General features: G+C 34.2%; 1 protein-coding gene across 1 annotated transcript in view; it reads left to right on the top strand.

Annotated features, from left to right (window-relative positions):
• EML4 (EMAP like 4) overlaps positions 1-12,572 on the top strand; it is an 83,872-nt gene that overhangs the window by 13,133 nt on the left and 58,167 nt on the right. Inside the window, exons 2-6 of the mRNA XM_068971814.1 lie at positions 1,678-1,807; positions 4,705-4,878; positions 6,735-6,863; positions 7,337-7,362; positions 7,554-7,586. Coding sequence (XP_068827915.1) covers positions 1,707-1,807; positions 4,705-4,878; positions 6,735-6,863; positions 7,337-7,362; positions 7,554-7,586 — 463 coding nt within the window. The 5' untranslated portion in view covers positions 1,678-1,706. The remainder of the gene's footprint in view (positions 1-1,677; positions 1,808-4,704; positions 4,879-6,734; positions 6,864-7,336; positions 7,363-7,553; positions 7,587-12,572) is intronic.

The raw sequence follows: 12,572 nt of genomic DNA, 5'->3' as shown, positions 1-12,572 counted from the left end.
AAAACTGAATATTATTCAGCCATAAAAAGAATAAAGAATAAATTACTCTTACATTGCTCCCATGTGGTTGAACCTTGAGAACATTGTTCTAAGTGAGAGGAACCACACACAAAAAGTACATATTGTATGATTCCATGTATGTGAAATACTCAGAATAGCCAAAACCATGGAGGCAATGAAGATTAATGGTTGGCAAGAGCTGGGGGGATGGGTAGGAGGGAATGAGAGATGAATGAGTATAGGGTTTCTGATTGGGTGATTAAAAGTTCTGGACCTGGGTAGTGGTGATGGTTGCACAACATTGTGAATATACCAAATGCCACTAAACTGCACATGTTGAAATTGTTCAAATGGTATGTTTTATAGTGTTTTACTACAGTAAAAAGAAAAAAGGTAGCAAGAAGTCACTGTTTGGGCAGACCATCACTAGATCTGATGATCAGTGATATTAGCATAGTTTGGGGTTATTTTACCTTATATGTGAAAATTTTCCTGGGAAGTTTGAAAAATAAATTGTAGTAGATCTTTTCCTTCCTCTCTTCTGATTCATTCTGTCTGAGGTAGAGAATAGGAATCTCAAAATTAAGGAAGCGCTTTATATGATTGACACAAGTGGCTCCCAACAGCGTATTATTGTCAGAAATTCAATGCTGTACTATTGTACATGTAACATTCTAGGGTGCCAAATATTGTAGGCTCTATACATAAAAGTTTTTGCTCTCTGTGCTTTTATGAAAGAAAAAGAGAAAATGAGATTGGCCAAACAGAAAAGATTTTCTTGTGTTCATGTGAGAAAACAGAGTCCAAAAATTCAAAATTATTCTCTACTTCCAAATTTTTAAATATATTTGACCCTTAATAGACGTGGCTCTTTTATCTTGTGACTGTGTCTTCCTTACCATGCCAGCATATTCATCGCACACGTATTCCAGTCCTTCTCCTGTTTGAACGAAGATAACAGAGGTTATTTCATATATTTATGCTTTATTTATAGGGAACAATATTCTAGGATTCAAGATTTATGATATCTAGGATTTCTAATCAGTTAAATTTCGACAGAACCTGAGCTCTTTCTGAAAATCGCTGTTATGTGGGGACTTGGGGTTTACTTAAGGCACAGCTTTGGATCGTGTCCTTTAAGACTACTATGTGTGGAAAGCAAGCCATTGAGTTAGCGAGTGACTCTAGATGCAGTTTAGCAAATTAGCGTGTCTTTTTTTATAGGTCTATTTTAATGAGAGTAAATCTTCAGACTATAATATTATGTGCTACATGATGGATTCCTCTGAGACCTTCAGATCTCATTCATTTCCTTTTGAACTATAGACAATACTGGAGATGTATCTAATTAAAGTTGGGTTTACAAGCTAGCAAAGTTCATTATTCTGTGGAGGAAATTACCATTTCATTGTGTTTGTATATAATTTTTCCAAATAATTTATAACTTTGTATATCACATAGAGTTGTCTCAGTTTACAGATATTTATCTTTTTGCACTCATTCCTTTCTTATTTATATACTTGATGCTTACTGAAAAAATAATTTTGTATGTTACCTATGGCAGGGTGGGCCGTCTGCTTACTAGATCTAAACACTAATAGACTTACTTTTGAAGCTCTAATCTTTGAGGAATATTTTGAAATTTGATTTTAAAACTTTTTTCTTAACCGTATCTAGGCCAGCCAGGCCTTCGAGAAGCTATTTCTATGTCCTGTATAACCAACGGGAGTGGTACAAACAGAAAACCGAGTCACACCAGCTCTGTCTCAATCGCAAGAAAAGAAACTCTTTCATCTGCTGCTAAAAGGTATGCATTTGTAAAAAGCTAACATTGCAAAACTATCTGAATGTGATAACTCAGTCTACTTTTGAAAAGAATATGAAATAAGAGCTGTATGGAATTCAAGTGAGCATGTCTTTAGAATTCTTTGTCTGAATGTAGTGATATCCTGCTTGTACTCGCTGAGTTTACATTCATCATACCTATGGAGTTGTGTGGGAAGTTTTTGGTTTTTACAAAAGAAAGCAAGCAGTTTCATTTCCTGGTTTGGTTTTGTTTCTTTTTAATAAGCATCTGTTGATGAGATAAGCATGACTATATTTAATGTAATTATATAAGTGAATTTTGCATAACAAGTGATGCATTTGACACAGCATTTTTAAAGGAGAAATAGACTCTTTGGTATGTATGTACTTTGGTGGGAGATTAGATGCTATAACTTTTATTCTCAATCATAACTATAAAATTGAGGCTTAATTTAAAAATGGATGTGTGTGTGTGTGTTAGGGGGTGGTGGACAGGAAGGCAGTGGAAATATTGCAATATAAAAATGTCAGTGGGTTACAGGTTTACATTCTCTATGTTCTTTTCATGAATTAATTAATTCAGTATTCTAATAAAATTGCTTACAGGATCTTAAAACCGTTTTCTTCAAAGAATGATTGAAGAAAAACTTTAATAGAATAATATTTAAACTATGCTGATGGAAAATGGTTGCCTCAATAAGCTAATGCTGAGTTTTTTGTCAGTGTGTTTTCACAGATGTTAACCAGACATCTGACTACAGGAATGGTGAAGAAATGACAGAATCTTTAGGCCTTTTAAAAATCCCGTTCTGTGTTTGAGTCATTAAGTCATTGTTACAGCATGTAGACTTTATCCTCCAAAGCATGCCAGAATTTATTACCTGTGTTCCAGTTTCAGGAGAAAAGGACAAATGATGAAAAAATAAACGTGTGTGGAAATTTTTAATACAGTTTTTAATAATAAACTTCCCTGTTGTATCCAGTGATAGTTTGTATTCAGCCCATTTTCTTACATAGCTATGGTTATGTGCAGTGGTCAGTATTATGTACAGTAGTGACTTAGTTTTAAACCAGATGAGTTTGTTAATTTATGATGCAGAGGCTTTGTGTTTTGTTTTGAAATAACACAGGAGGAAAATCTACTGGGTCCATATAAGACTACTGGCCCAACGCTGTGAATTCAGAATAATTTGAAGACCAGTAAGAAAGAAGTAGTTTCTAATTCAGTTTTAAATTTCAAAGTTAGTCTGATATTTTTGAGGTAGAATTCAATTTCTCAGCACATACTGTAAAATTTGAGTATGAACAAGACCATCAAAAGCCAGTCTGAAGTCAGAAGGTGTCAGAAGGAACTAGATTGAGAAATATTACTGTCAAAATTATATTTGAACATTAGTCATTATCATGTGATTACATTGTACTATTTGCATTTGTTTAGCATGTTCTTAAACGTACTTTCTTTGTAGATTATGCACCTGATAGTAAAATTTTAAATGTCCTTTGGTTAAGATAGTTGCAATTTTATACCTTTTCAACGCTGGCTGGAATCGTTTCCATCTGTTTTGTAATATTGTCAGAAGTGTTTGTGCAGTATATGGACGCTTATCCAGTGTGATCAGGGATAGCGATGCTTCATTAACCAAGACTCAGTGTGGAATCATGTGAATTTATAAATAAATATCTGAAATATTTTATTTTAGCTTAAAATATGTTCACGTGGGCTTCTCTGGTGGCTCAGATGGTAAAGAGTTTGTGTGCAATACAGGAGACCCAGGTTCAATCCCTGAGTTGGGAAGATTCCCCTGGAGAAGAGAATGGCTACCTAGGACTCCAGGATTCTTGCCTGGAGAATTCCATGGACAGAGGAGCCTGGTGGACTACAGTCCATGGGGTCAAAGAGTCAGACATGACTGAGCAACTTTCACTATGTTCATTTGTCGATTTTTTAATAAAAGACTGAGTCTCCCCCTTTTTCCTGTCTTAAATACTCAGACTCATTAGACTACTCATTAGACTACTACTACTTATCTCATTAGACTACTTACTGTCTTGCGTAAAATACACCCATAAATTGTTTTTTACAATTTTTAGTTTCATTTGTTAAGACAGAATAAGAAACTTAAAATTCTTGCAAAATGGTATGAACTAGAACCCATCTTTTTTCTGTGGGTTTTTTTCTTAAATCTTTTGTAATTGTTTCACCTACACAAAATTTAACAGCAGTTCTTTAAGTAACTCATTTTTATTTGGTCTTTGCAAAGCATTCAGCTTAGTTTACATAGAAATTATTCTCTTTTCTGTGTACATTTTGTCAGTTTTCTTTGTATTTTATTAACTTAATCATTAAAATAACAAGTACAACTGGCATAAAGAAATTCAGGGGAAAAAACACAGTTGACTCTTGGTAAGTGTAAAACTCAACTGGTGAGAGCAGAAGTATACAAAAGAAATAGGAATTAGAGAATAACCTACAGAATGTGAGCATTTAGTGTTCCTTAGTTGTCAGTGTGCTTAACCAGAGGTAATGGATAGTGTCACTAATGCTCTGATTTGGGTAATCTAAAGTCAGTTAAGAGAGCTTTTACTGCCCCCCCACCCCCCCCCACCCCCCGCCGCCAATTTGTTAAGATGGCATAAGGCATTAGAGGCCGGTTTGGTCCAAAGGGGCAATCTTCATAGGATATGTTGTCTTAGAATTATAATAAATTCTTTACTGAAGATTTTAATAGCTTCCAGGATTCTTAAAAGGAATATTTTCATTATTAAATGAAAGCAATGTAACTTATATTAGCTGTATGATTCAGGATTTTGAATTATATAATAGTAGTAACTTTTTCCATCATTTGATATCTTTTTTGTTTAAATATGTGTTGTTCCATGTTATACTTTATTTTACAGTGGTACAGAAAAAAAGAAAGAAAAACCACAAGGACAGAGAGAGAAAAAAGAGGACTCTCACTCTAATGATCAAAGTCCACAAATTCGAGCATCACCTTCTCCCCAGCCCTCTTCACAGCCTCTCCAAATACACAGGCAAACTCAAGAAAGCAAGAATTCTACTCCCACCAAAAGGTTTTAACTGACCCCAAGTAATCAGAGTTAGGGAATGGTTGTAATGATCCCTAAATTCTGTGACTTGAGAAAAAGTTGGCTATCCATGAATTCTAAGAGAAAAACTTGTTGACTTTTTTCCCTTCACTTCTTTGTGGCAGTAATCTGTATTTTAACACATTGGGGAATGATAATTTAAAATTATCATTCAAAATCTATAAGTTAAAATGAGGAAAAAGCTAAGTTATAAAAATGAAAGGAAGGCAAAGGTAACCTACTCTAAAACCAAAACAACATTTTAAAATTATAGAATATTAAAAATATATGTATAACTGCATAAATTTATAGCCATGGATGAAAATTGCATGTGTTCTTATGCTCACCATATTTTGGCATCATTACAACCTTCAGCTTGTCAAGGCCCTTCACAACATTCGGCTCTTGACTGTGACTGCAGCTCAGTTTCAGTTTTGGGTTTTGGGAGGATAAGTTCTTGCTTGAGTAGAGAATCGAATTCATTTCTCCTAATCTTTCCTATGCTAAAGGCTTGCTTGAGGGCTTCTCTCTGTGTCTTAATAATTAATATTTTAAAGTTATGAGAAGGGGAGAAGGGAGAAACATTCTAACAGTGTGTGTGAGCCTAAATTGGGGGTCTAAACTTGCATGCTGGGAGTTCAGCACTACAGCTGCCTTGTAATCAAATATTTAGACCAACTTAATGAAATTTGCCTGCTTTAGGGATGTTGATTCAAGCTTTATGATTAGGTATAGATATATTTTATCATCATACTTCCACTTGGAAATCTTAGGAAAATATTAAACCATTCCCAGAACTGGCTAGGATTTTAATAAAAACAAATGACATCCATTCCTAAAAGATTTTTAATATATTTTTATTTGATTAGCTTACTATTTTGCCTCAAATCTCTAATGGAAAATTTGGGAAAACACAACACCCTTCACTTGATTGATGCATGTTTAACATTTTTAAAATGCTTTGTGTGTCTCACGCAGATTCTTATCCTATCTTAATGGTTTGTAATTCTTCTGCCTGATCTAATGTGGAGTTTTTCTTGGATATAGCTTATTAACGTTTTGCAGCCTTGGATTATGTGTGATTAAAGGTGGCTTTTTTGTAATCAATCTCTTTAAGGTTCTGATTTGACTTGGCATCTTCTTTGTCCCAGATCTCTTTTTTCAGCTTCTTAAGGTCTCCTGGAAATGTGCTTGCCATTCTAAATTTCTCTTTGAATGTACTATTATAAGATGTATTAAAGACTGGATGAGTTGTAGGGCAGTTAACAGTGCAGGAAAAAAATCATTTATAAATCAAAATATTTCAGTTATAAATATATGGGATTAGTTTTGATAATATCAAAACATTCCTGTATTAAAATGTTTTTATTTCTGATCATGGGTAAAATTGAGAGATAAAAACACAAGTTTTGCTTTTAGTCCCACAATTATTTAGAAATTGTCATTTATACCATATATAATTTAATTACATGAGGACATAAAAAATGAAAATAGCAGCCTTGTCATGATTTTGAATAAGTTTTTTTCAAAAATTCACACAATTTCATAAATTATGAGAGTAATTATTCAGATTTAAGCACATGGGTGTTCTAAAAATCGAGTACTATTTATTCTAGTGAATCTTTTGAAAAATAGTGAAAATTAAAAAACAGACTAGATAATTGCTTTGTTTAACTCCTTCACTCATCCAAGCACCGACCCTTTCAACTAATCATTCTTTCTCTTTTCTGGATTAGCTTTAAGAAAATGTTAATTGCTGCTTATATGTTCTATTCAAACTCAATTACATGTCATTGCTATGCATAGAATTTTCCTCTAATAAATTAAAATGTTTCTTCCAGCATAAAACGACCACCAACAGCTGAAAAGTCACATAATTCATGGGAAAATTCAGACGATAGCCGTAATAAATTATTGAGGGCAGTTTCAACATCAAAATTAATATCAAAAGTTATAAAAAATACAGACAAGTAAGTATTATACTTCCATCTGAAAATTACTAGTTCTTTTACTATCATATTTGCATGTACAGTTATATACCTTGTTTGAATCATTTTTAAAAATCTGTATTTATAATTTATACCTTTTTTCTTCTAAGTACATTTTTTCTTTTGTGTTATTTAAAAAAGGCTATGTCTTCCTGTTAATGCTTCTCAACTCATAATAAATCTCAATAATGTCATAAAATTTGAGTATTTTTCATAAATTCTTTCTGTGTTTTACTATTTAAGTGATCCTAATGGAATATTCCTTGTTTTATGACACAGTGTATATTAGTAGTTGAGACCAGTGAGAAACTTTAAAGAATACTGATGCCTGAATTTCACATCTGCAGATTTATTTGGGATGTAGCCTAGACATTAAAGCTTTTGCAATTTTCAGGTGATTATAATGTTGAGCCAAATAAGGTTATGAAATAAATATCTTTGAATTCCTTTTGTAGGCATAAAGATGTCATCATCAACCAAGGTAAATTAAAAATCCTTTTTAAAAAATATTTTTTCTAAATCATAAGTTTTCCCTCTTGATAAGAATATTGACTTATTTTCATTCAGTGTATTTTATTAGCTCACAATAATAAAAAAAGAAGCATATTTTATAATCATTTAAGAAAATCTCTTAATTTTTATTGTAAGATATGTCATTTTTGTCTCAACCAGCAAAAATGTCAACCCGTGAAAAAAACAGCCAAGGTAAGAATAAGCTACGCAGTTGGTCGCCTTCTTAGTTAATTTCTTTCTGGATCTCTTATTTGGCTTTTCATTATTTATACTACCTGACTTTCCTCTTAATGAAGAAAATATGGTAATTTGAACTAGTGAATCCAAACACTTTTCCACTTCTATGAGCTCTGAAGAGTCAAAGTCAACAGTAGAAATAAATATATCGTCACAAAGAGGTATAAAATACCAAGGGGAATTTCCCCCCTTTTAAAAAAAAGAAAAGTACTTAGAAAAGCCATTTAAAAGATTGATAAATTTTAACTCAGTTTCCTGTCTTGCCAACTTCATTGCAAATAATCGCTCATTTCTTGAAGCTAAGACTTAAAATGTAATGAGTCTAGCAAATCCATTTCCTCTTAAATTTTTCTTTTATATTAATTGTAATTTCTGGCTACTTGCTGTTGTTGGCTTGTTCTGACCCAAAAAAGGAGAGCAGACTTTCTGTAAATGTGTATTTAATTTAATTGCAAAGTAGGTAAGATTTATACATCAGTTTTACATTCTCCTTCAATTGCCTGCAAATTTAATTGAAGCATGCTATTATAAGTAAAAGCATGTCCTTCCTGTGCATGCTTTTTACAGCTAATTTCTATATGTCATAGTTATCTTTATTTTTCTAGGCTATTATATTAACCATATACCATGTGGTTGAAATTTTTGTTAGAGATTTAACTTGATTTCTATAGATTTTTACTTACTTTTTTCTTAGTAGAATCAAAGAATTTGTGATCTTCTTTGGGTCATTTGTTTTTACATAGAAGTTCTAAATAAAGTTGATTTTTGCTACTGTTTTCCTTCAGTTAGGTCTTTTTTTCTCTTCTTTAATTAAGTACAGCTTAAGTAATAGTTAAAATACCTTAAGGAAAAGTGAAAATTTATTTACAAAGCCAATTCTTTCTATGTGCCAAAACATTAAAAAAAATAATAATAATAGAGATAGTGATAGATAGTGGAAGGAGCAGTGAACGGAGAGCGTCTGTGTTTAATATTTGGCTCTGTTGTATAGCAGTCTTGTGACATAGGCAAAATAGCAACATCTTTGGGTGTTTTTCTAATCTGAGAATAGTAACTATAAAGCTTATTTCACAAGACTGCTGAATATGTATGGAAGTACTTTAAAAACAGAAAACACTACCTATAAAAAGGTGCTACTATTATTACATGTTTTGCTAAAGAACACATTTCATAAAAATCCTTATAGCTATGGTAAATGAGAAAGGGCTACCTCTCTGTCATGCTGTGGTATGCTCTTTGGAAGGAAAAGGGGAACTAACTTATGCTTAGTAGGTCATAAGTGAGTGGTTTGTGTTGGTGACAATTTTCAAAACCATCCAAATAGGCAGATACGTAAATGTATTTAAAAGGGAAGAGTTTTGCTAGAGAAGGATCACCAAAGTGGGGAAGAAAGGATGGAATGAAAAGCTGAAAAAGGATATAGAAAAATCAGTTAAATTCTGTCACAGGAATTTTATGTGGCACTAGTGCTAAGGAACCCGCCCATCAGTGCAGGAGACATGAGATGGGATTTTGATCCCTGGGTCAGGAAGACCCCCTGGAAAAGGAAATTGCAAACCACTCCAGTACTCTTGCTTGGAAAATTCCATGGATGGAATTGTTCCAGATGTTGGAATTTAATAATGTCAAGTGTTTTTGCATTAAGCCTTATTTTTGAAATTTGAGTTTGTTCTTTTGCCACTTTAATCAGCTATATATATCATTAGAGTGTATTTTGAAGGAGAACTCTTACACTTTAGCCTGCTGCATAATTCAGGTCTGACTGAAGCAGAACCTGTGCAAAGAAGTAGATGGTTCTAGAGATTGCAGGTAGGGTATGAGAGGTAAGGAACAGAGGGAATCTATGAAGGCAAGCTTGAAAGTGGGTAAGAGGCATCTACTGAAATAAGGGACATTTGAGGAGGAATAGATGTGGAGAAAAGAATAGTTTGGTTTTGGACAGTTACGCTTGAGTTGCCTATAAATCTTAATTTACTTGTAGAGGTGTGTAACAAACAACATACCGTAGATCTTTGACACCTGTAGTTGAAGTCGAGACTGGTTTCACCATTTACTTAACCTGTGATCAAAAGCAGATGAATTAATCTTGTCTTTGTTTTCTTATCTATAGTTGAGACAACCATAAAAACCCTCGAAGGATTATAAAAATTAAAGATAACGAAGTGTCATAGCACATGGCACATAGTACAAAATAAATTTTCATTGTTATAAATATAACAGTAAAACTTTGCACTTAAATATGTGGAGTTAAGATGAAAAGATGACCATTAAATAGATGGTCTTCACTTAATGTGAGTTGTAGATTGTTTAGTATTCATTTTGCATAATATATTTCACAGCACATTTTCTTATACTTCAGCTATTTAAAGTATCTCATTTTTGGATAGTCTTTTTAAATGTGATTTATTAGTTTTCTAGCTCTTTTTTGACAGTGACAAGTGTGACTTGTTCTAAGCCATCTGCTTTGAGTTGGAAACAAGCTGATTTACATTTGGTATACATAAATGAGTGGTAGCAGAGAAAGCTTGACCTGAAAGGACTGTGTTCCTTAAGCCCAGCAAAGTAAAAGAGCAGTAAATATGCATATTCAGATCAGCACTTTGAAGAAAGGAAACCATGGTTGAAAGCAGTAGGAGGTGAAATGGGATGTATACAGGGCAATCGCTCGTCTAGGTGTACTATACCATATTGTCTGAACTCTGTGGAACTTATATTCTACCTATAAGAAACCAATAATAACTATTTAACATATCAGGAAGTAATACACATTGAGAAAGAACAAGGAGAGGGGAGAATTGCTATTTTATATACAGTGATTAGGGGAGACATCTGTGATAAAGTGACATTGCTAAGTCACTTCAGTCGTGTCCGACTCTGCGACCCCATAGACGGCAGCCCACCAGGCTCCCCCGTCCCTGGGATTCTCCAGGCAAGAACACTGGGGTGGGTTGCCATTTCCTTCTCCAATGCATGAAAGTGAAAAGTGAAAGTGAAGTCGCTCAGTCGTGTCCGACTAGTAGCGACCCCATGGACTGCAACCTACCAGGCTCCTCTGTCCATGAGATTTTCCAGGCAAGAGTACTGGAGTGGGGTGCCATTGAGTCACCTGAAAGGAAGTAAGTGAACAATTGGGTAGTCAAAGAAAAGAATTTCACGAGCAGAGAAAATTGGAAATACATAAGCTCTGAGTTAAGAGCCTTCTTGCGGTGTTAGGAGCAGCAAGGAGGTCCTTGATCATAGTGTGCATACAATTCTGTATTTGTTAACCACTACTGAAGTGACTTAGCAGCAGCAGCCACTTATAGAATACAGATTCATTCTAAGCTAGAGAGGCGTCATTAGACACCTCACTTAGGAAAGGAAAACAGTGTTATTTAGTGGAAAGAGCATAAGAATAATAAGCCTGAGACCTAGTTAGGGGTGAATCACAGAACTTTAAAGAATCAATGTTAATTACAGTGACTACAGTTATGAGTGTTGCTTGGGAAGAAACTAAAATTTCATTTGCCAGAGGAAATTATGAAAAATAAAATATCCTTCATCTGTTAATAAATTTTTCACCACCTCTTGGGATCTTGGACCTCGGTTTCCTGATACATACTTTGGCTTAGACTGCATATTGCCAAGAATCTCTTTAATCACTTTTTGAAAGCTGTTTCTCACAACAAATAGAAAATGGAAGACAGCCCCTCATACCTTCTCTAACTCATGTTTACTCTACCTCTGAAGAGTTTGACTGCAGGTGCTTTTGCTTAGTGCTTAGTATTGTTTTCTGACCTGTTGGCTCCAGGAATGTTCTGTCCTGAAACCTGATCACATCTGTGTAAACTGAGCATTGTATCTGAAAACATAGCTAAAATTTACTGCAAGAATATAGAGTAGCAGTGTCCTACTGACACTGTTTGTATATTGTGTTACCTGCTAAGAAGAAGTATATTGTCACCTCCTGAGAGAGTGTGCAGTTTGAAACAAACCAAAAAAATCAAAAGCCCTTGAGCTACAGATAGAATCTTTCCTTGTTTCCAAGATAATATCCAGAACTTTGCAATTTCAGAAGTTAGAAAGAAGGATGCTAACCTTAAACCTATTTTAAGTGTAAATAAGCAGAAGGGAAGGAAACCAAATATTGCACTTCCAAAAAATATACTCACTACTAAAATTTACCTATTGGCATATATTAAATAGAATATATAAATATTACTTAGATATCTAGGTCTTGGCTTTGTCCAAGTATATCCTCTGTATTTAAAAAGAGAACAAAAAGGAGGGGACTTCTTCTCTGTTGGAAATTTTATTTTTGAGCCAGAGACCTGATTTCTTGTTGTTAGTGACAGTCATCTAGATTAAAATGTATTTCAGGGCTGTCCAATTTTTTATTACACAAATCACCCCAACTTCTAGAATATGTGTTTTTGACATCCTCTTTGCTTATTTTCAGCTGAGAAAAAAGCCCCAACTGCCCCCCTTTGATGATTCTAGTGGTAAAGAACTCACCTGCTGATGCATGAGACGTAAGAGATGCAGGTTCAGTCCCTGGGTTGGAAAGATCCCCTGGAGAAGGGCCTGGTAACCCACTCCAGTATGTTCCATGGACAGAGGAGCCTGGCAGGCTACAGTCCATAGGGTCGCAAAGAATTGGACGCAACTGAAGTGACTTAGCACGCCCCCTTTGAACATGGAGAATATGAGTTTTCGTGAGAATTTCTAGTCTTGTACATATTTATTTTGCTGTGTTTAAAGACATTTCACCCATACTGAATTTTCACAACTGTGGGTAGAAGTTTTTTGTTTTGTTTTTTCAATTTAAAGTAGGAAAAACAATTAACTGGAAAATACTCATTCCTTAACCATGCCGGTTAACTGAGCTAGTAGAGTTAGAAATCCATTCTGTCTGGAAATGACAATCAGACTCCATGTTGTGTTGCTCATTCTATCAGTTAC

This window comes from Capricornis sumatraensis, chromosome 1 (assembly GCF_032405125.1).
Source record: "Capricornis sumatraensis isolate serow.1 chromosome 1, serow.2, whole genome shotgun sequence".
In the NCBI taxonomy this organism is placed as follows: Eukaryota; Metazoa; Chordata; class Mammalia; order Artiodactyla; family Bovidae; genus Capricornis; species Capricornis sumatraensis.
Note: the sequence above shows the minus strand (reverse complement) of the source record. Positions and strands in the feature narration are given on the sequence as shown.